Source organism: Hypanus sabinus, chromosome 2, assembly GCF_030144855.1.
Source record: "Hypanus sabinus isolate sHypSab1 chromosome 2, sHypSab1.hap1, whole genome shotgun sequence".
NCBI classification, from domain to species: domain Eukaryota; kingdom Metazoa; phylum Chordata; class Chondrichthyes; order Myliobatiformes; family Dasyatidae; genus Hypanus; species Hypanus sabinus.
Genome location: NC_082707.1, coordinates 20,443,008 through 20,467,905, shown reverse-complemented (window position 1 = coordinate 20,467,905; position 24,898 = coordinate 20,443,008). Strand labels below are relative to the sequence as shown.

General features: G+C 42.3%; 2 protein-coding genes across 4 annotated transcripts in view; one reads left to right on the top strand and one right to left on the bottom strand.

The window, feature by feature from the left end:
- Positions 1–24,898, top strand: part of LOC132406765 (mediator of RNA polymerase II transcription subunit 12-like protein) — a 689,991-nt gene that overhangs the window by 419,676 nt on the left and 245,417 nt on the right. The window lies entirely within an intron of this gene.
- LOC132406801 (P2Y purinoceptor 13-like) overlaps positions 15,755–24,898 on the bottom strand; it is a 37,262-nt gene continuing 28,118 nt past the window's right edge. For 2 of the 3 annotated variants that reach the window (XM_059992808.1, XM_059992799.1), the window contains exon 2: positions 15,755–17,112. In XM_059992808.1, the coding sequence (XP_059848791.1) occupies positions 16,074–17,105 (1,032 nt within the window). In that variant the 5' untranslated portion in view covers positions 17,106–17,112 and the 3' untranslated portion in view covers positions 15,755–16,073. Of the gene's footprint in view, positions 17,113–24,050; positions 24,076–24,898 lie in introns of those variants that run through there. The other variant, XM_059992816.1, reaches the window with a different exon arrangement.

The following is a 24,898-nucleotide window of genomic DNA, read 5'->3' as shown; positions in this document are numbered from 1 at the left end:
ATCAACCGCCCATGTGGGACCTTGACAAGGGCCTCGCTAAAGTCCATGTAGACAACATCCACTGCCATTGCCTTCATCAACTAACCTGGTAATTTCCACAACAGATTGGTTAGAGCTGCAATATTACTTCACGACTCTCAAACTCAGTTCCACAAGTAATGAAAGCCAACTCCATCTGCCTCCTTAACCACACTGTCAAGTTACACAACATCTTTGTTTTTAAGGTGATTGGATGAAAGTATATGCGAAGAACATTTTTTGCACAGAGAGCAGTATCTGCATGGAATACCCTGCCAGAGGTGGGAGTAGAGGCAAATAAATTAGGGAGATTTCAGAGACTCTTAGATAGGTAAATGGATGATAGAGCATTGGAAGGCTATGTGGAGTACATCTTGGAGTTGGTTAAAGGTTTGGCATTAACATCATGAGATAAAGGCCAGTACAGTGTGTTTATGTTCTATGTGCTCTAGAACTACAGTACTTTTTGTAGATAAAACACTCTGTAACTTTTGTGGCCGGATGTGTAGGGACTGAATGTTTATGGTTGTTTGAACATGGTAGCAGATGCTTCAACCTCTCTCACTTTCTGGGTCTTGTTCTTATTGAGGCCGAGGATCCCCCAGGAGCCGTTAACAGGCACACAATCGCAAATCTGCGGAATTTCACAGACCATTCAGTGTGGCCAGCGCAGGATTGCTTGCAGCAATACTTGTCCAATGCATTGCAGTTTAGTTCAGCAAGTTAGATAATGATATCTTGCAGGTTTATTTACGAAGGCTGTGCTCACTCTCTGGCTGTGCTCTAGACACACTCAGGGCCCCATTCCAGTTCTAACAACATTTCACCTGTGCATCTATCAGGTTCATGTATTGCATCCGGTGCTTCCCAACACGGCATCCTCTACATCGGTTAGACCCGATTGGGGGAACCACTTTGTTGGGCACATTCACTTCATCTGCTACAAAATGTGCGATTTCCGGGTGATCACCCAATTCCTTTCAACTTCCCATTTCCATTCTGAGATGAAGCATTGCTGTAGGAAGGCAGCATCCAACATCAAAGATCCTCACCACCCAGTTCAGGCTCGTTCCTCGCTTCTGCCGTCAGGTTCAGGAACAGCTGCTACCCCTGAACCATCAGTCTGTTGAACAAAAGGGGATAACTAGACTCATTCTACTTTTGGTGTTCCCACAACCCATGGTCTTGGTCTTACTGACATCAATTGCACAGTTGTTTCTGCGTCACGATTCAATCAGCTGATCTGTCTCACTCCTGCGTGCCTCTTCATCACCATCTGAAATTCTGTCAGTGATAGTTGTGTTGTCGGCAAATTTATAGATGATGTTTGAGCTGCGCCTAGCTGCACAACCATGCATGTATGGAGAGTAGAGCAGTGGGCTAAGCAATCATCCGATTGATTGTCTGTGAGCAGATGTCATTTACAATCCTCACCGACCTTCTGAATGGTACGTTGTGCCAATCTGTCAGGTCTGTTTAATGTTTATAGGAAAATGAATTCATTAAAGTAGCTTTAAAGTGCATCATTTAGATTGCACTGGTTTCCAGGTTTAAAAGGAAAGATTTTGAGCATGAGACCTTTATTATATTTAGCTGCCAGCAAAGTAGCCTCTGTAATAGTTCTATGTTGGTTCACTTCCTCCAGTCGGGTAGCTGTAGACTTAAGAGCTTAGTCAATTGAATCCGAGGTGGTGCTGCCAGGTTCCTCTTGGTGATAGCCCCTTCCCCCCACCAGCCAGAGGACATTCTGGGCCCTTGCTGCCTTTGAGTTTCGACAGAGAGGAGCACTGATTCTCCAGCTGAGGGATGATGGTAAGTGATAATCAAATGAGGCTTTCCTTGTCCGTGTTGGATGCATGATCATAAGTCATAGGAGCAGAGTTAGGCCAGTCAGCCCATCGAGTCTGTGCAACCATTCAATCATGGCTGATTTGTTTTCCCTCTTAATCCCCTTGGCCTGCCTTCTTCCTGTAATCTTTGGCACCCTTCACACTAATCAACATCCTTTCAAGCCTCATTTTAAATATATCCAATAACTTGCCCTCCACAGCAGCCTGTGGCAATTAATTCCACAGATTCACCAGCCTCTGGCTAGAAAAATTCCTCCTTATATCTGTTCCAAAGGGACATCCTTGTATTCTGAATCTGTACCCCCTGGTCCTACATTCTCCCACTATTAGAAGCATCCTTTGTGCATCCACTCTATCAAGGCTTTTCAATTTTCAGTAGGTTTCAATAAGTTATTTAAAACAGAGTTGAGGAAGAGCTTCTTCTCCCAGAGAGTTGTGGAGGTGTGGAATGCACTGCCTCGGAAGACGGTGGAGGCCAATTCTCTGGATGCTTTCAAGAAGGAGCTAGATAGATATCTGATGGATAGGGGAATCAAGGGATATGGGGACAAGGCAGGGACTGGGTATTGATAGTGAATGATCAGCCATGATCTCAGAATGGCGGTACAGACTCGAGGGGCCGAATGGTCTACTTCTGCACCTATTGTCTATTGTCTATATCCTCCCTCATTTTCCTAAACTCCATCATGCATTGGAACAGGGCTATCAAACACTTTTCATAACATTACCCCTTTGATTCCCAGAATAAGAAAGAATTAAGAGGAATAGATAGAGTGGTAAACACAAAGTACACTGCAGACGCTGTGGTCAAATCAACACATACAAATAAGCTGGATGAACTCAGCAGGTCGGGGAGCATCCATTGAAATGAGCAGTCAACGAAGTGAAATGAAATGAGCAGGACGAAGGGTCTCAGCCCGAAACGTTGACTGCTCATTTCAACGGATACTGCCTGACCTGCTGAGTTCATCCAGCTTGTTTGTGCGTGTTGAATAGATAGAGTGGACAGTCAGCGCCTGTCCCCCAGGGCGCCACTGCTCAATACAAGAGGACATGGCTTTAAGGTAAGGTGTGGGAAGTTCAAGGGGGATATTAGAGGAACGTTTTTTACTCAGAGAATGGTTGGTGCGTGGAATGCACTGCCTGAGTCTGTGGTGGAGGCAGATACACCAGTGAATTTTAAGAGACAACTAGACAGGAATGGAGGAATTTAAGGTGGGGGGGGGGATATATGGGAGGCAGGGTTTAAGGGTGGGCACAACATTGTGGGCCGAAGGACCTGTATTGTGCTGTACTATTCTATGTTCTATGAATCATTCTCGTAGACTTCCTCTGGACCTTCTCCAATACCAGTATATCCTTTCTTAGATATGGGACCTAAAACTGCTCATAGTACTCTACATGTGGTCTGACCAAAGTCTCATAAAAGCTCCGCATTACATCCTTACTCTTATATGCTAGTCCTCTTGAAATAAATGAATTTGTCTTCCTTACTACCAACTCAGCTTGCAAGTTAATCTTCAGGGCATCCTGTACTCAGACTCCCAAGTCCCTTTCCAGGTCCAATTTCTGAATTCCTAATGAGTTATGACGAAAGGTCTCAACTCAAACAACTCTACATAGATGCTGCCTGACATGCCGAGTTCTTCCAGCATTTTGTGTATGCTGTCACACCTTTATTCCTTCTGCCACAGCACCATGCATCTCCCAACACTATTCTCCATCTGCCCATTGGCTTTATCTGTCCAAGTGTGTCAAGTGCACTCAGTGGCCACTTTATTAGGGACACCTGCTCATTAATGCAAATATCTAATCAGCCAATCAGGTGGCATGCATGAAAGCATACAGACTTGTTCAAGCAATTTGTTTGTTGTTCAGACCAAACATCAGAATGGGGAAGAAATGTTTGAAACATAGAAAATAGGTGCAGGAGTAGGCCATTCGGCCCTTTGAGCCTGCACCACCATTCAGTATAATCATGGCTGGTCATCCAACTCAGAACCCTGTACCTGCTTTCTCTCCATACCCCCTGATCCCTTTAGCCACAAGGACCATATCTAACTTCCTCTTAAATATAGCCAGTGAACTGGCCTCAACTGTTTCCTGTGGCAGAGAATTCCACAGATTCACCAGTCTCTGTGTGAAGAAGTTTTTCCTCATCTTGGTCCTAAAAGGCTTCCCCTTTATCCTTAAACTGTGACCCCTCGTTCTGGACTTCCCCAACATTGGAAACAATCTTCCTGCATCTAGCCTGTCCAATCCCTAGAGAATTTTATATGTTTCAATAAGATCCCCCCTCAATTTTCTAAATTCCAGTGAGTATAAATCTAGTCGATCCAGTCTTTCTTCATATGAAAGTCCTGCCATCCCAGGAATCAATCTGGTGAACCTTCTTTGTACTCCCTCTATGGCAAGAATGTCTTTCCTCAGATTAGGGGACCAAAACTGCACACAATATTCTAGGTGCAGTCTCACCAAGGCCTTGTACAACTGCAGTAGAACCTCCCTACTGCTGTACTCAAATCCTTTTGCTATGAATGCCAACATACCATTCGCCTTTTTCACTGCCTGCTGTACCTGCATGCCCACCTTCAATGACTGGTGTACAATGACACCCAGGTCTCGTTGCACCTCCCCTTTTCCTAATCGGCCACCATTCAGATAATAATCTGTTTTCCTGTTCTTGCAACCAAAGTGGATAACCTTACATTTATCCACATTAAATTGCATCTGCCATGAATTTGCCCACTCACCTAACCTATCCAAGTCACCCTGCATCCTCTTAGTAAACCTCCTCACAGCTAACACTGCCGCCCAGCTTCGTGTCATCCCCAAACTTGGAGATGCTGCATTTAATTCCCTCGTCTAAATCATTATTATATATTGTAAACAACTGGGGTCCCAGCACTGAGCCTTGCGGTACCCCACGAGTCACTACCTGCCATTCTAAAAAGGTCCCGTTTACTCCCACTCTTTGCTTCCTGTCTGCCAACCAATTCTCTATCCACATCAATACCATACCCCCAATACTGTGTGCTTTAAGTTTGCACACTAATCTCCTGTGTGGGACCTCGTCAAAAGCCTTTTGAAAATCTAAATATACCACATCCACTGGCTCTCCCCTATCCACTCTACAAGTTACATCTTCAAAAAATTCTATAAGATTCGTCAGACAAGATTTTCCTTTCACAAATCCATGCTGACTTTGTCAGATGATTTCACCTCTTTCCAAATGTGCTGTTATCACATCTTTGATAACCGACTCTAGCATTTTCCCCACCACCGATGTAAGACTAACTGGTCTATAATTCCCCAGTTCCTCTCTCCCTCCTTTTTTAAAAAGTGGGGTTACATTAGCCACCCTCCAATCCTCAGGAACTAATCCAGAATCTAAAGAGTTTTGAAAAATTATCACTAATGCATCCACTATTTCTTGGGCTACTTCCTTAAGCACTCTGGGATGCAGACCATCTGGCCCAGGAGATTTATCTGCCTTTAATCCCTTCAATTTACCTAACACCACTTCCCGACAAACATGTATTTCCCTCAGTTCCTCCATCTCACTAGACCCTCGGTCCCTTACTATTTCCGGAAGATTATTTATGTCCTCCTTAGTGAAGACAGAACCAAAGTAGTTATTCAATTGGTCTGCCATGTCTTTGTTCCCTATGATCAACTCACCTGTTTCTGACTGTAAAGGACCTACATTTGTCTTGACCAATCTTTTTCTTTTCACATATCTATAAAAGCTTTTACAGTTAGTTTTTATGTTCCCTGCCAGCTTTCTCTCATAATCTTTTTTCCCTTTCCTAATTAAGCCCTTTGTCCTCCTCTGCTGGTCTCTGAATTTCTCCCAGTCTTCAGGTGTGCCACTTTTTTTTTTGCTAATTTATATGTTTCTTCTTTGGACTTGATACTATCCCTAATTTCCCTTGTCAGCCATGGGTGCACTACCTCCCCTGGTTTATTCTTTTGCCAAACTGGTTTGAACAATTGTTGTAGTTCATCCATGCAATCTTTAAATGCTTGCCATTGCATATCCACCGTCAACCCTTTAAGTATCATTTGCCAGTCTATCTTAGCTAATTCACGTCTCATACCTTCAAAGTTACCCTTCTTTAAGTTCAGAACCTTTGTTTCTGAATTAGCTATGTCACTCTCCATCTTAATGAAGAATTTCATCATATCATGGTCACTCTTACCCAAGGGGCCTCGCACAACAAGATTACTAACTAACCCTTTACATTAAACTTTAGACATTAAACTTTTAGAAAAGTACAAATGCACCCTTCTGGAAAGTGTTATGGGACTATTAAAAACTTAACACCATTTTAAATGTTTCTTCCCCCGCCAATTAATCTGATCAACCATTCTAGTTAGCTACCCCACCCCCTCTATCTAATACCCCTGTCGCTGTACTACACTATAGACACTTAAACCACTTTTTTATAACATTGACATTGTAGATATATGTTGGTATTTATATATTCACATTTTATTCTATAGCTGGCCAGGAGAAATGCAGCCATGGTTGCTATCACTACCATCACTACCACATTTACATGTCCCACCTGCAATAGAACTTGTGGGTCCAGGATAAATGTATAGTCATCAAGGATCTCACCATTAAAGGGGTGGACGTCGTCATCGGATTCCAATGGACAACCGAAGAAGAAAAAATATTTATATACATTTCTTTATTCTTTATATTTGATGATTTGTTGCAAGCCATGTCCCTTACCAACACACCACAGTAAGTCGCGAATACATGTAAAGATACAGTACTGTGCAAAAAAGTCTTTTATATATATGATCTAGGGTGATTTAGATTTTTGCACATTTTGTCATTTTACGTTAAAACAAATTTCATGACGTATGTGAGGGATAATAAAACTGATTCTGATATAGATCTCTATTGTGGTCTAAGAGTGGGGAGGGAGAGGGGAATCATTTGATGTTGCGGTGTTTGCTGAGCTTGGCAATTAACTTGCAAACGTTTCATCATCAGTTGCGGTGACATCCTCAGTGCACAGTTGTCGGTGCTTCCCTCTGGGACTGCTCACATTTAGGTAGGCCCCTGTTCACTTGCCCCTGTCCTGACTGGCTACCACTTCAGTTGTCCTTTGAGTTCTATTGGCTTGCATTTCATTAGCTCTTAAGGGTGCAGAGATGGTGTTAATTTCGATACATTTGTTTACAGGGTTTTCAGAAGAGAACTACACTTCTAAGAATTCTCGTGCCTGCTTTGTGTTTGCCTGTGTCAGAACCTCTGTCTATTAAAAACTTAAGTCTTAAATGTTTCCTCCCTGGGAATTAATCTGATCAACCATACTAGTTACCTACCCCACCGCTGTCTATCTAATACCCCCATGTATGGTAGATGCAGTTTAATGTGGATAAATGTGAGGTTATCCACTTTGGTGGCAAGAACAGGAAGACAGGTTACTATCTAAATGGAGTCAAGTTAGGAAAAGGGGAAGTACAACGAGATCTAGGTGTTCTTGTACATCAGTCAATGAAAGCAAGCATGCAGGTACAGCAGGCAGAGAAGAAAGCTAATGGCATGCTGGCCTTTATAACAAAAGGAATTGAGTATAGGAATAAAGAGGTCCTGCAGCTGTACAGGGCCCTGGTGAGACCCCACCTGGAGTATTGTGTGCAGTCTTGGTCTCCAAATTTGAGGAAGGACATTCTTGCTATTGAGGGAGTGCAGCGTAGGTTCACAACGTTAATTCCCGGAATGGCGGGACTGTCATATGTTGAAAGATTGGAGCGACTGGGCTTGTATACACTGGAATTTAGAAGGATGAGAGGGGATCTGACTGAAACATATAAGATTATTAAGGGATTGGACACGCTGGAGGCAGGAAGCATGTTCCCGCTGATGGGTGAGTCCAGAACTAAAGGCCACAGTTTAAGAATAAGAGGTAGGCCATTTAGAACAGATATGCGGATAAACTTTCTCACCCCGAGAGTGGTGGATATGTGGAATGCAGAAGGCAGTGGAGGCCAAGTCTCTGGATGCATTCAAGAGAGAGTTAGATAGAGCTCTTATAGATAGCGGGGTCAAGGGATACCCCCAAGGGAAACTGAGCTGTGGGGGACACCATTTCCCCGGCCTATACTCATCTCTGGCTGCAGAGGGCAGGAACGGGGTACTGATTGTGTATGATCAGCCATGATCACAGTGATTGGTAGTGCTGGCTAGAAGGGCTGAATGGCCTACTCCTGCACCTACTGTCTATTGTCTATTATCCCAGTTAAAGTGGTGTCCTTCTCGATCACCATATACTGAGATCAGTGACAGTGGATCATGCCTTCGCTCCGTCAGTTTGTGTTCCCGTAAACGCGTTGAGCTGCCGTTGTTCTTGGTGCAGTCTCTATGGGTGACCCTGTATAGCACCTTGCTTTTGTCAGTTGTCTTTACTTGTACCTTGGTTCGTGATTGGGAAAAGGGGAAGGGAGAGGGGAGGGAGTGGGAAGCACCAGGGAGACATTCTGAAATGATCTGTACAACAATTGTTTGGAATCAAATGAACTTGCCTGGTGTTTCAGGGCCGGGTGTGGCTATACTCGTGTCACCCCTTGTCTCCGGCATTCCTTCTCTGCCACCTGTTCCACACCACCTCCTGCGGCACTCCAGCCTCGCTATTCCCAACATCCTTTGCTCCCGCCAGATTTACAAACTCGCTCTCTGCTGCACGTTGACAGTTACAGTACTGTGCAAAAGTCTCAGCCACCCTAGCTATTTATATGTGCTATTTGCACAGTACTTTATGTGGCGATTAAAGTTGATGCATCGACATCATTGAAATAATTGCCTTGTTTCAGTTCTTCTCCAACGGGGTTTTTTAGTCATCAGCTTCAGTGGCACGATTGTGGTCAGCCCAAGGCACGAGAGCATGCCTGGCTCTGGTCAGTTATAAGCTAGAAATTTGCCCTTTAAATAAAGAATTGATGCTCACTGCAATTGGTGAATGACCACAAGCAGGCATATCAAAATGTGAACTAGGTCAAGTGTGGTTCAGTTGCTGCTGTATCAGTACTGGCCTGTTCGTTCAATTTCCACCTTACCGAGGCTGAGTTGGGGTTACCCTTGCTTCAACCTTAAAAGTTTGGGGACACCATCTATACTCATCATGATTTTGTATATGTGTATAAGGGATTCTCTCCTCCTCTATATGCTCCAGGATATATAGTTGTAACCTATTCATCCTATCCCTATATTGTAATGAATGGCATCAAAAACCCGTGAGTCTAATAAGAGGGATTTGGGAATACAGATCCAGAATTCCTTCAAAGTGGTATCACAGGTAGTCGGGGTGGCAAAGAAAGTTTTCGGCACGTTGGCCTTCATAGGTCAAAGTATTGAGTACAGGAGTTGGGATGATATGTTGAAATTGTATAAGGCATCGGTGAGGCCTACTTTGGAGTATTGTTTAAAAAGCAAACACGAGGAAATCTGCAGATGCTGGAACGCACACAAAATGCTGGTGGAACACAGCAGGCCAGGCAGCATCTATAGGGAGAAGCACTGTCGACGTTTCGGGCCGAGTCTCCACCAGCATTCCACCAGCGTTTTTTGTGTGTGTTGTTTGGAGTATTGTGTGCACTTTTGGTCACCTACCTACAGAAGTCATGTTAATAAGATTGAAAGAGTGTAGTGAAAATTTACAAGGATGTTGCTGGGACTTGGGCTTGAGTTATAGGGAAAGTTTAAATAGATTAGGACTTTTTCCCTGGAGCGTAGAAGAATGAGGTGAGATTTGATCAAGGTAAACAAAATTAGGAGGGGTATAGATAGGGTAAATTCAAGCAGGCTCTTTCCTCTAACACACACAAAATGCTGAGTTCAGGAAACTCTCTCTCGCTGCTCCCCATCTATAATTCCTTCGGCCCTTCAACTTTTCAATCATATCTTGACCCAGACCCGCTATTACAGCCATATATCCTTCCTTGGAATGTGTCTCCGCCGCCAACTGACTCCAGTTGGCTTCAGGATCTGTTTTCGAGCTTCTCAATTTGGACCTTCTGAGGAACCCAAGGACTCACATTTAATTGACTCTGCCTCCCGTTGTTTCTCCTGTCGAGCTCTGAGGGTGACACTCTCTGCCATGAGAAGGTACCTGGCATCCCTATCACAATCCCTTCCACACCTCCGGGACACCTTCTTCTCCGTTTGCAATGGACCTGTCTGTTATTTCATCCTCTGTCGGATCCATGCGTGCAGTCGCCGTTTCTTTGACCTTATCATGTCCTGCAAGGATCACAAGATCTTCCATCTGCAGACTCCAGAATCTGCTTTCATGGCTTCCTGTGACCTTGATTGGGGGACGGGAGTGGCTAAACAGGTGCTACTTCTTACCCAGGGGTGACCTGCAACTCCTTTGGTAGAGACGTATCTGCACCCTGCCACCCATTTGCTGAGATATATTCTGAAATTAACCCTCAGCTGAACCCCGTACCACCACCAGTTACACTAGGGCCAGGTGTGTGTGTGTGTGTGTGTGTGTGCGCGCACTAATTAGAGAGAGAGAATATGAATTAGGTACACAGAACTTCTCCCTGCTTGCCTATAAACTTCAACTAAATAGATAACACATCAACCATGTATAGAGTATACTATATAATACAACTATCATATTGAGACATCCAGAGCATATTCAGACTGAAGGATTTAATCACTGTTGAAGCTTTCTTACTCTTGTGGGATAATGTCTTTCCTGACAAGGGGGCATCATTCTGCCTGGCTGTAGTTTCTGGGGCCTCCTCCATGATGGTGGGAGTAGTTGACTCTGACCCTGCAGTAAGAGGTTCTGACAGCTCTGGACACCTTTCTTCTCCTTTTGTTTCCCTCTGGGTTGTGCATCTTGATCTTGGGAAGGTGCATTTAGTTTGCTGGAGTATTTGCTAATTAATCCTTCTCTTGCTCCTTTTACAATCTGATCTCTCCTCTTGGCTTCCTCACCCACAACATCACCTGACAAGTCCTCTGTTTTTGTATCTCCATTTTCCCCTTTCTTTTTGGCCTTCCATTCATCCAGCTGGGCTTTGGTCTTTGCATCTATCTTACCAAGAAGGTTTTTATCACCCACTTGAAGTTCGTGCAATAACCTTTATGCACCTAGAATGGATTCTGGTTCTTTATATTCACAAAAGCCAAATGCTTGCAACTTTCCTGAAGTTTCTTGAACTCTTTTCCAGTTTAAAACAAAGCCGCATTTCTGTAGTGACTGCCTGATTAACACATCAGATGCTTTCTTGGATGTTGCCTATAAAAACTGTTGTAATCAGACCACTGCTTTTGTCATTTTCCCAGTTCCTCTGAGTGGCATGGTCTTTCCTTGGTCCAATATGCACAGAAGTACAGAGTTTGGCACCAACATCTGTTTGCCCTTTGTTGGTATTTGGTACAGAGACAGTTGTGTCACCATCCTGTACCTTTCTTAGTGTGCTTTCAGATGGCTTCATTGCAGGGAAGGTGACATGCAAATTGTGGCTCGATCTCCAATCACGTTGTAGTTGTCTCAGCCAATCATGACCCCACAATACAGGTCCTCCTATTTTATTACCTGATACAAGCCCAATGTGACTTGTTGGTTGTTGTACGTCATTCCCACAGGAGTTTATCTTTTCTCCAGTATAAGCTCTTAGTTGAAAGTCTGCAGAATTTAGATAAGTACCTGAAATGCTATTCGAACATATTCTGTGGAATGACAGGAACAGCTGAACCAGTGTTCAATTTCATTTTAATCCTTTTATAATTCACTTCTGATGTAATTTTTATTGGTTGTCTGTTACTAGTATTCACATTGTAAGTCTCAAGTCTACACGGTCCTGTGCCACTCTCATCATTAGCAGATTTTTCATCCAGCATGCAGATTAGTGCTCCTTTTGAAACTGCAACTTGACGTTTTAGCCTTTACTCTTCGCTGTGCAGAACTATCTATTTTTATCTGGCCAGAATGCTCTTTGTATGTGCCCTACTTTGCTGCATTTTCTGGAAATTTTGCCTTTAAGCTGGAATTGGTCTGGTTTGTGTGAGCCCCTGCCACAATGGAACAGAATTTGTTCAACCATGGTGGTTTCTGTTTAGATGGTGTGATTTTGTTCATGTTTAATTTCATTCCTGACTGCATCTCAATTGGATCTCTGTTTGTTTTTCCATTGATAGAACAATTTCAACTTGTTTTAAATGTCAGATATGCTTCAGTTAGGAACCAGTTTTGAATGCTTTCTTATAAGATTCCACAAGCTAAACACTCTCTCAGAACATCATTAAGCCCAGCACTGAATTGACCATGCTCTGATAATATCTTCAATTCAGCCACATATGCTAAAATGGATTCCCCTTCTTTTTGATTCCATTTATGAAGCCTAAAGCATCCTGCAATCAACAACAGCTTTGGTTTTAAGTATCTCTGTATTACTTTCACAATATCAGCAAAACTCATTTCTGCTGGTGAGGTTGGAGCAGTCAAACTTTGAAGCAAAGTATATGCCTTTAAAACCAATGCACTCAGCAAAATTGGCACTCATTTCTCATTGGCTTTTCATTTGCTTCAAAATACTGTTCATTTAGCTCCGTGTACTTGAGCCAGTTACCATGGTATAGTCAAACTCATCCATATTTCTGATGTAGCCAGCTATTTCATTTTATTTTAACGACTATTATAACCTGTTTCTCATTCTTTAGGCACCTGTAAGTTCCTCCATTTTCTGACAATTTTTAAAAAACTTGATGGTGTCTTACCTTCCAAAGAAAATATGCTGTGCTTTTTCATTTTACTCACCATTCCTCACTGCGCCTCAACAGGTCACTAGTCGTATCAGGTTTATTTTAAAATACATCATTGCCACATTATGTTTTAAAACAGTAAACTAAATCAAAGGAAGGCATGGGAACTGTAAATGGGAGTCTAACTTCGTGTTTACTTTAAGTGAGGCATGCACGAATCACATGGTAGCGTGATGATGTATGCATTTCCAATATTTATATATATAAACTGTAATGAATTTTATAAATGAACAAAAATGTTTAATCAAACAATATATATATATATATATATATATATATATATATATATATATACAAGATTATTCAGATATCAAATATACAACAATTATGTATTGCACTCTACTGCTGCTGGAAAACAAAAAAATACATGACATATTAAATCTGATTCTGATTCATGCTCAGTCCAGTCAATGCGCACAAAATGGAGGAACTCAGCAGACCAGACAGCATCTATGGAAAAGAGTATGGTCGATGTTTCGGGCAGAGATCCTTCATCAGCATTTGGGCTGAAACGTCGACTATACTCTTTTCCAAAGATGCTGCCTGGCCTGCTGAGTTCCTCCAGTATTTTGTGCGGGTTGTTTGGATTTCCACCATCTGTAGATTTTCTCTTGTTAGTGATTAGAATATCTTGGAGATTTTTTTTTCCACCACAAGTTTGTTTACTGGATTAAATTAAAAGTTTCTCCACAGAAACTGAAAATACATGATTAATTATTTACTGTAAACATTTAATTTTTGTGGTTATGTGTATATGTCTCATATTCCTCCACAAACTTCCCTGCAATATACATCTTTTATTCATTAAGAGGTTTGGCATTTTTACTTGGGAACATTTAGCATTGGACAGTTCTCCAGCTGTTTCTCCTTTGGTATGTAACGTTCTTCAAGGATATTATGCCAGCATATCAACGTTCATGATCAGACCTCTAACAAATTGATAAGGAAAGGCAAAGGCACACCATGACTCAGAAGCTGCACTGTGAAACCCTGGTGAGACAATACTTGGAATATTGTGTTCATTTCTGTTCACCTCATTTTAGCAAGGATCTCAAAGCTTTAGAGAGGGTGCAGAAGACATTAACCAGGATCAGAGAGCATGAATTTCTTTAGCCATTGGTCTGTGGAATTCATTGTTACAGACGGCCAAGGAGGACAAGTCTTTGGGCGTATTCAAATAGAGTTTGATAGGTTTTTCATTAGTAAGTGTTATATAGTCAAAGGTTATGGGGAGAAGGCAGGAAAAATGGGGTTGAGTGGCAAAATAGATCAACCATGATCGAATGATGGAGCCAAGTGACCTAACTCTGTTCCTACAGTGTCTAGTCAAATGGAGCACTTAATGCTCTTTTGTGATACATAAGTATAGAGTTGTTAAAATGAACTCTCAGAATAATAGAACAGGCGCAGGCCATCTCCCCATGATGTCTGTCTGACTGTGATGCCAGGTTAACCTAAGTCTATCTGCCAGCTTATGATCCTCATCCCTCATCTTCAAGCACCTTACTAAATACCTCTTAAATGCTACAATAGCATGGAACAAGGCCATTTGGCCCATCATACTTACACTAGCTTTTTGAAAGAACAAACAATTTTGTTTAGCTTCCCCTTTTCTTTCTTCGTAGACTTATACTCAGTAGCCACTTTATTAGGTACGTCTGCTTTTAATGCACATACCTAATTAGCCAATCATATGGAAGCAACTCAATGCATAAAAGCAAGCAATCATGGTCAAGAGGTTCAGTTGTTGTTCAGACCAAGCATCAGAATGAGTAGAAATTTGACTTAAGTGACTTTGACCATGGAATGCTGCCAGACGGGATGGTTGAGTATCTCAGAAACTAATCTTCTGGTGTTGTCACACACAATAATCTCTAGAGTTTACAAAGACTGGTGCAAAAAACAAAAGAAAAACTTCATTGGCCAAGAGAACCTTGTTAATGAGAAAGGTCAGCGGAGAGTGGCTAGACTGGTTCAAACTAACAGGAAAACAGCAGTAGCTCAAATGTCACATCAAATTACAACAGTGATGTGGAGAGGAGCATCTCCGAACACACAACACATTAAACCTGGAAGTGGATGGGCCACAGCAGAAGACCACCAGTACCTAATGAAGTGGACTGAGTGTACTGCTCCCCTGACAAGCAAGAGAAAATTTGCAGATGCTGGAACTCCAAGCAACACACCCAAAATGCTGGAGGAACTCACCAGCCCAGGCAACATCTATGGAAAAAAGTCCATAGACACCCCTTTTTCCATAGATGCTGCCTTACTGCTGAGTTCCTCCTGCATTTTGTGTGTGGTACTTCTCCCCTCATCAGATCCACATTCCAAATCTGACTAATGGTCCACATTTCCCTTATGTATGACCTCAAATTCAAATGCAGCAGCAGTATTTTAATGTAGGGTCATAGTTACATGCTCATAGATCAGTGCAATAATTCTCTATCCATAGTACACAAGAAATGAAATCTTGTAAGGGAACAAATATTAGTTTTGAGCATAAATATCCACTTTAAGCATCACACACTGAATGAGATTATGAATAATCCCTGTTAGTAACAAACTATTGCTTGTTACAATGGCTTCTTAGCATAATAATTAAGATAATATACCCTGGTTAGAGAAATTTTTCTCTGATTACTGGTGCTAAAAAAATGCAAGAAGATTAACCACCAGTTGCACAGCTGTTCTCCACTGATTCCATTGAGATGGAATAAGGTGTCAGACTGCACTTGGAGTACTGTGGGCAGTTTTGGGCCCCTTATGTAAGAAGGAATGTCCTGGCGTTGGACAGAGTCTAGAGGAGGTTCAAAAGAATGATCCTGGGAATGAAAGGGTTAATGCATGATGGGTATTTGATGGCTCTAGGCCTGTACTCACTGGAGTTTGAAAGACTGGGGGAGGGATATTGAAAGGTCTGGATGCAGGGATGTGGAGAAGATGTTTCCCACAGTAAGGGAAGTCTAGGACCAGAGGCCACAGCTTCAGAGTACAAGGCTATTCCTTTTGAACAGAGATGAGGAGGAATTTCTTTAGTCAGAGCTTGGTGAATTTCTGGAATTCATTGCCACAGGTGGCTGTCAGGGTTATATTTAAAGCAGAGATTGATAGGTTCTGGATTAGTAAAGGTGTTAAAGGTTAGGAGAAGAAGGTAGCAGAATTGGGCTGTGAGGGATAATAAATCAGATATTCTCTGTTATTAAATGGAACCATTATGGAATAGAGTAGCAGAATTAATCAGCCAAGTGGCCTAATTTTGCTCTTAACTCTTATGATCTTAAATCAAAATCCAACATTAAGTAGAAAATAAGTGAAGAAAAATCCTTTTAAACTCCATTTAGAAGGTGTTCTTATGCCATTCGATCTTCATTCAAGCTCTATTCTAGAAGATGTTCTTACAGCATTCAATCTTCATTTGCTGTGCTTTGGGTCATTCTTAACGTCATCCTTATGCCTGTGTTGTTTTCCTGCTTTTTACATATCTTGCTTCTGAAGGCCTTGCACAAGAAAATGTAAATTAAAGGATCCAGGCAGATGTTGGAGGCACAAAGCCAGAGCCCCGTCTCTTTAATGTAGTACAGGGTGTTCTGTGTCCCACAGTCCCTCACTTTGCCCATCTGGCTGAATGTGTACGGCAGTCGGACAAAATGGAATAGTGCAAAACAAGTGAAGAAGACCTGCACAATGAGTAACACCTTGGCTTTTGTCTTCCTCTGGGTTTGGCCATCTTTGCTTCTGGACTTTATGTAGGACTTGTAGACTTTCTTGGATATTATGGTGTACAGCACAACCATAGTAATGCACACCACCCAGAAGATGATCTGACAGATGTAATTTACAATGCTGTGCCACTTTAATCCCGCCGGGCCCTTCAGATCCGCACACTTTTTTACCAACTTTGCTGTTGGCTCCTTATTTGACAAGATAATATTGGGAACAGATAAAAGAAACATGGTGGCCCAAATTACCACTGACAGAATCTTGCTGAATCCAGTCTTATGCAAGCAAGATCTCCCAAAGGGCTTGGTGATCTTGAGGAAGCGATCCAAGCTTACCAGACCCAGAAGAATGATGCTAACATACATGGTGAAGTAGAAGATCACTGATGAAAAGCGACATACAAACCACCTCACCTGCCAGGGAGCTAGTTGGGTGTCGCTGAGGATCTTAAAAGGGAGTGTTAGAGTCATGAGAAAGTCGGCAGCAACAATGTTTTTCAGGAAAACGTTGAAGGTGGAGCTACTCGGTATCTGGAAGAATATTCGGATGGCTAGACTGTTTAGGCCAATACTGCCGATGAAGAGGATGGTGTAGAGTACAGGGAACACAATCCGGGTGATCTGTGTATTTCGTATGCACTTGCCTGCAGAGGACTTATTCAGGTTGGAGTTGTAATGGGAGGTATTCATGTTGAAGGGGTCAATAGTGGCATACATTTTTATGCTGCAAAACAAATAGAAGAAATAACTTGTCTATTGTTCTTGACAGTGACATCAATGCATTTTTAAACAGTGTGAATTGACTTTGGATATTGTTGCTCAGGGACTTCCTGGAGCTAAAAAATTTGAATCAAAATTAGAATTAATTTTAATGTCACTGGCTTACGTCATGAAATTTGTTGTTATATGTCAGCAGAATATTGCAATATATAATAATTTTAAAAACATTACAATAAAAATGTATGAATAATTAAAACATCATCATCATTATATACTGTGTCATCTAACATAGATGACCATGGCAACCATGATTGTTGTTGGCAAATTTTTCTACAGAAGTTGCTTGCCATTTGCTTGTTCTGAGCAGTGCCTTTACAAGACAGGTGACCCTAGCCATTGTCAATACCCTTCAGGGATTGTCTGCTTAGTGTCAGCGATCGCATAACCAGGATTTGTGATATGCACCAGCTGCTCATACGACCGTCCACCAGCTGCTCCTATGGCTCCACGTGACCCTGATCGGGTGTCTTTCCCAAGGAAGGAGTGCCTTACACCTCCTTTGGTAGAGACGTATCTCCACCATGCCATCCAATATACTTGGAGAGCAAAAGAAGAAGAAATAGTGAGGTAGCGTACATGGCATCAAGGTCCATCAAAAATCTGACAGTGGAAGGGAAGAAGCTGGTACTAAATTGTTGACGGTGCGTCCTCAGGCCCCCATACCAGCTCCTTAAAGGTAGCAATGAGAAGTCCTGGGTGACGGTGGTCCTTAATGTGGCCTTTTCGAGGGGTTTGCCTTTTGAAAGTGTCATTGATGCTGGAGAGACTAATGCCTATTTTGGAGATGACTGAGTCTGCAACTTCCTATAACTTTTCCAATCCTGTACAGTCGGCCCTCTATACCAGACACTGATGCACCAGTTAGAATGTTCTCCAAGGTACATCAGTAGAAATTTGCAAGAGTATTTAGTGACATACCAAGTCCCCTCAAATTCCTAATGATACATAGCCACTGTTGTGCATTCTTTGTAGCTACATTAATATGTAGTCACCCAAGAAGTGGAAACTTCACTCTTTCCACTGCTGATCCCTCAATGAGGACTGGTGTAGGTTCCCCTGACTCCCCCTCCCTAATGTCCATAATGAATTCCTCGGTTTTACTGATGCTGAGTGCAAGGTTGTTGTTGCGACACCACTAAACCCAACGAGCTGACCTAGCCCACTCCTGCACACCTCCTCATCACCATAAGGAATTCTGCCAACAATAGTTCTGTCATTGGCAAATTTATAGATGGTGTTTGAGCTGTACCTAGCCACGCATTTGTGGTCTTTGAGAGAATACAGCAGTGAGCTAAGCACATTTGAGGTGCACCAATGCTGATCGTTAGCGAGGAGGAGATGTTATTTCTGATCTGCAAAGGCTGTGGTCTCCCAAAGAGGAAGTCGAGAATTCAGTTGCAGAGCAAGATACAGTGGACCAGGTTTTGAAGCTACTTGCCCTGATTTCCCAGGAATAATGCTTGCCACCCAAAGAAAATTAAAATGTAAGATAACAATGAAGGCCTTGCAGTTTTCTTTCATTTGTCTATATGATGCAGTGATACCCCTGACAATTCACTAGTTTCCACACAGGTTGGTGATATTGTGGAAGCTGCAGAAGTTTACCAAATTAGATATTGGTAAATATTAGATCAGTTGCAGATATGGCAGATGGGGGTTATGGTGGCATAGTAGTATAGTTGTTAGCATAATGTTTTATAGTGCCAGCAATCGGGGTTCGATTCCCCCCTGTCTCTGAGTTTGTACATTCTCCTCATGACTCTGTGGATTTCCCCCAGGGCCACCTGTCCACCAGTTTCCTCTTATATTCCAAAGACGTACAAGTTAATGTGGGAAAATTTGGCTAATGTGGATTGGGAGCATAGGCTATTTGGTAGGACAGTTGAGGAACAGTGGAATACTTTCAAAGAGATTTTTCACAGTGCTCAACAATAGTATATTCCAGGACAGTAAGTGTGGGGAGAGCCAGCCTTGGATAATTAAGGAAATAAAAGATAGTATGAAATTAAAAGCTCATGTATACAAAGTCGCAAAGAGTAGTGGGAGACTGGAGGATTGGGAAAACTTTAAAAAGCAACAAAGAACAACTAAACAAGAAATAAAGAAAGGGAAGATAGAGTATGAAAGCATATTAGCACAAAATATAAAAACAGAAAATGTTTTTAGCAATTTATGAAGTGGAAAAGGGTGGCTAAAGTCAACGTAGGTCCCTTGGAAGACGAGAAGGGGAAATTGATATTGGGAGATAAGGAAATGACTGAGGCATTGAACGACTATTTTGTGTTGGTCTTCACAGTGGAGGACACGTCTAATATGCCAAAGAAGGATGTTATGGATGAAATGGGAGGTGAGGACCTCGATAAAATTACTGTCACTAAAGAGATAGTAATGAGCAAACTAGAGGGCCTGAAGGTGGATAAGTTCCCTGGTCTTGATGGGATGCAGCCCAGGGTGGTGATGGAATTGGCGGAGGTTATAGTGGACGCATTGGTAATCATTTATCAAAACTCTCTAGACTGGGCAGGTCCTGGCAGATTGGAAGACAGCAAATGTCACGCCACTTTTTGAAAAAGGATGTAGGCAAAAGACGGGCAGCTATAGGCCAGTTAGCTTAACATCTGTAGTTGAGAAAATACTTGAAGCTGTCATTAAGGAAGAAATAGCAAAACATTTAGAAAGGAGTGGTTCCATTAGACAGACTCAGCATGGATTCAGAAAGGGCAGGTCCTGTTTGACAAACTTACTGGAGTTCTTTGAGGGCGTAATGAGTGCAGTGGATGTCGTATACTTGGATTTCCAGAAGGCATTCGATAAGGTGCCGCACAAGAGATTTATAAATAAGATACGGATGCGTGGAGTCAGAGGAAGTGTATTGGCATGGATAGTGGATTCGTTAGCCAATAGAAGGCAGAGAGTTGGTATAAATGGGTGTTTCTCCGGTTGCCAGGCAGTGGTGAGTGGGGTGCCGCAGGGGTTGGTGCTGAGTCCACAGCTGTTTACCATTACATTGATTGATTGAGACTGTGTAGTGTAGCAAAATTTGCTGAAGACACTAAACTGAGTGGAAAAGCAAATTGTACAGAGGATGTGGAGAGTCTGCAGAGGGATATAGATAGGTTAAATGAGTGGGTCAAGGTCTGGCAGATGGAATACAACATTGGTAAATGCAAGTTCATCCACTTTGGAAGGAATAATTGAAGAGCAGATTATCATTTAAATGGTGAAAGATTGCAGCATGCTGTTGTGCAGAGGGACTTGGGAGTGCTTGTGCATGAATCACAAAAAGTTGGCTTGCTGGTACAACAGGTTATTAAGAAGGCAAACGGAGTGTTGGTCTTCATTGCTAGAGGAATTGAATTCAAGAGCAGGGGCTTTATGCTGCAACTATACAGGGTACTGGTGAGGCCGCACCTGGAGTACTGTGTGCAGTTCTGACCTCCTTACTTGAGGAAGGATATACTGGCTTTGGAGGCGGTGCAGAGGAGGTTCACCAGGTTGATTCCAGGGATGAAGGGGTTAACCTATGAGGAGAGATTGAGTCGCCTGGGATTATACTTTCTGGAGTTCAAAAGAATGAGAGGGGATCTTACAGAAACATACAAGATTTTGAAAGGGGTAGATAAGATAGAAGTAGGAAAGTTGTTTCCATTGGTAGGTGAGACTAGAGCTCAGGGACACTGCCTCTAGATTCAGGGGAGAAGATTTAGGATGGAGATGAGGAGAAACTGTTTTTCCGAGAGAGTGGCGAATCTGTGGAATTCTCCGCCCAGGGAAGCAGTTGAGGCTTCTTCACTAAATATATTTGAGATACAGATTTTTACATAGTAGGGGAATTAAGGGTTATGGGGAAAAGGCAGGTAGATGGAGCTGAGTTTACGGACAGAACATGCCATGATCTTATTGAATGGCAGGGCAGGTTCGATGGGCTGGATGGCCGACTCCTGCTCCTGTTTCTTATGTTCTTACATTCTTAAGTTAGGGTTACTATGTCATGGGTATGCTATGTTGGTGCTGGAAGAATGACTTCACTTGTGGACTGCCCCCAGCACATCCTCAGACTTTTTAGCAATTTACTTTTAAATCCGGCCAAAATGTTTGAGACACTGTACTTTGGAAGATTAAATATAAAGGCACAGTACATAATTAACTGTATTGACACAGAGAACGATCTGGGTGCAAGCCCACAATTTCCTGAAAGAAACCGCATAAGCTGATAGGGTGGCAAAGACAGGATGTGGTATGCTTGCTCTTATTAGTTGTGCATTGAGTTCAAGCATCAGGAAGTTACGTCACAGTTTTATAAAACTTTGGTTAGACTACAGCTGGAGTATTCCATTATGGGAAGAATGTGAAGGATTTGGAGATGGTAGAGAAAAGATTTACCAAGATGCTGCCTGGATTGGAGTGCATGCACTATTAGAAGAGGTTGGGTTCATTTTCATAGTTTGTCGCACCAGACAGTCAGCCAGCCATTCCTGTCTGGCACGTAGTGTCAGGATTGGTCTCCTATCGGATTAACCTGATCACGGTATGAACATTCCTGACTCGACCCTTGTTTTTTTACGAAGCTGAGTGGCTAGCTCGACTCTCAACCCCGGCACGTATGGAAAGCGTGCGCGGGGGGTGGGGGGGGGGCCTGACTGGGTTCGAACTTGGGAGCCTTCGCTTCCGAAGTCCGGCGCTGATGCCACTGCGCCACCAGCCAGTTAAGAGGTTGTATGAACATAAGTTGTTTTCTCTGGAGCGATGGGGGCTGAAGGAAGATCTAAGCGTTTATAAGACTATGCATTCTAACGAAGGGTCTCGGCCTGAAACGTCGACAGTGCTTCTCCTTATAGATGCTGCCTGGCCTGCTGTGTTCCACCAGCATTTTGTGTGTGTTGTTTGAATTTCCAGCATCTGCAGATTTCCTCATGTTTGCTGTGAGAAGAAGAGATTGAGTAAACAGCCAGTATCTTTTACTCAGAGTCACCATGTATAATACTAGAGAGAATTCGTTAAAGGTGAGAGGGGTTAAGTTCAAAGGAGAAGTTCAAAGGGGAATGTTTTTCTACAATGAGTAGACATTGTCTGGTCTGTGTTAGAAGGAGTGGTGGTGGAGGCAAACGGGACAGAAACATTTAAGGGGCTCTTGGTGTGTAGAGAATATGGGGATTTGGACATGGTCTAGGGTGTAGGCAGAAGGAATTAGTTGGGTGTTTAACTTGACTGGCACAACATCATAGGCAAAGGGCTTGTTCCTGTGCTGTACTCTTCTGTGTTCCATGTTCTGTCTTCCCTCATGGAGCGCAGGCACACCCAGGTTTTGTAACCACACCCGTAAATAAAGGACACTTATTTATGCAAAATTATGGGCAAAGAAATGGCAGTGTTGCCAATTTCTGTTACGAATTATAAAAGTAAGTCTCTGCTGAGGAGAATGGAGTGGAAAGATGGTAAGACAGAGGAGCAGAATTAGGCCATTCAGCCTAGTTGTGCTGAATCCTACATAACTATGGTGCTTCCTTGATTATAAGGTATTGTCTGGACGGTATAATTGTTTAATAAAACCTGTGAGATGGTTCAGATGTTTCTACTTTTCTCATTTCTTCGTACATACAGCAATACATTGTTCTATTATCGTTATCCAGCAACTTAAGACCATAAAATATAGGAGCAGAATTAGGCCATTTGGCCATTGAATCTGCTGCACCATGGCTGATTTGCTTTCCCTCTCATTCTCCTGCCTTCTCCAGTAAACTGTGACAGCCTTACTAATCAAAATCTTATCAACCTCTGCTTTAAATACACCCAGTGACTTGGCCTCCACAGCTGTCTGTGGCAATGAATTCCACAGATACACCATATTCATTTGGTAACTCCACTCATTTAAGGACCCTTTTATCTTGTTATTTCATACTTGTTATTTATTGCTATTTATTAACTATCTGCATTTGCACAGTTCGATTACAGTTTACAGTTCCGTATGTTTTCAGTTTACAGATCCTGTTTGCAGTTACCGTCCTACACATTTGCTAAGTATGCCAGCAGAAAAAGAATCTCAGGGTTGTATGTGGGGACATGTATGTACTCTGATACTATATTTTACTTTGAACGTTGAACACCCTGACAAAAGAAATTCCTCCTCACTTCTGTTCTAAAAGCCTTCTTTTTTAGGGTTGTGCCCTCTGGTCCTGGACAGGCCAACTACAGGAGACATCCACTCCACATCCACAATATCTAGGCCTTTCATTAGAAACATAGAAACCTACAGCACAATACAGGCCCTTCAACCCATGATGCTGTGCCGAACATGGTACTTATTTTAGAAATTACCTAGGGTTACCCACAGCCCTCTATTTTTCTGAACTCCATGGACCTATCCAGGAGTCTCTTAAAAGACCCTGTCATATCGGTCTCCACCACCGTTACTGGCAACCCATTCCATGCACTCACCACCCTGATATCTCTTCTGTACCTACTTCAAAGTACTTTAAAACTTTGCCCTCTCATGATAGCCACTTTAACCCTGGGAAAAAGCCTCTCACTATCCACATGAACAATGCTTCTCATCATCTTATACACCTCTATTGGGTCACCTCTCATCCTCCGTCGCTCCAAGGAGAAAAGGCCAAGTTCACTCAACCATGTTCAAAAACAATATTCAAAAAATTCAATGACATTCTCCCTTATTCTTCTAAACTCCATCAAGTACAGGTATCAAACATTCCTCATATATGCATTAGCTTCTGCTAGATTTCTAGAGAAACTATGTTTTCAAATGTGCCAATGCTTGTGTTGGCAGAGAGCTTTGATTCTGCATTTAGCTTTAGAGAGACATTTCTTTAGCCAGAGTAATATTAAATGGGTTGTGACAATACATCATCCCAAGTATTTACTTACATGCAGATTCAAATATGATTTGTTCTGTAGTTGGTTTGCTGGAAATACTTTACTTCCTTGGCTACAATAGTGTGTTTCTCTGTTTGTTTAAAAATGCCAAATTCTTCCATGGCAACACACACAAAATGCTGGAGGAACTCAGCAGGTGAGGCTGTGCCTATGGAAATGGAAATGAATAAACCGTCGACGTTTAGGGCTGAGACCCTTCTTCGGAACTGCTTACCGAAAGAGTTGGGTTGGGATATCACTGTTGTAATTGATTTGAGCTATCACCCAGTCAAATGTATTTGATGAATTGAAATTGGAATTGTCACATGCACCAGGATACTTTGCTTGCATATGGTTCATAAAGATCAGATCATTACACAATGCACTGAGGTAGAATAAGATAAAACAAAACAGTATAGAATCAAATGTAGCAGCTACAGTGCAAACAGACAATAGGGTACGTGATCATAACAAGGTGGCTTGTGAAGTCAAGAGTCCAAGACTACTAGAAAACTATTTAATAGCTTACATCAGTGGTAAGCCAGCTGCTGCATGCTTTCAGGTTGAGATCAGGCTTGTTATTGCTGTAACTTTCAATTCCTTTTGTTAACACAGCTCCATCTTTTGAATAAGTTGCTTGCTGTTTCCTATTTCACTAACTGAAGATAGAGGATGTGGGATGTTGCATTTTGGGAGGACAAGCCAGGGTAGGAATTACCCGACAAGTGGTAACTCACTGAGAAGTGTGGAAGAACAGAGGGATATGGGAATATCGATTCATAATCCCCTGAAAGTGGTGTCACAGGTAGATATGGTTGTAAAGAAAGCTTTTGGCACATTGGCCTTCATAAATCTAAGCA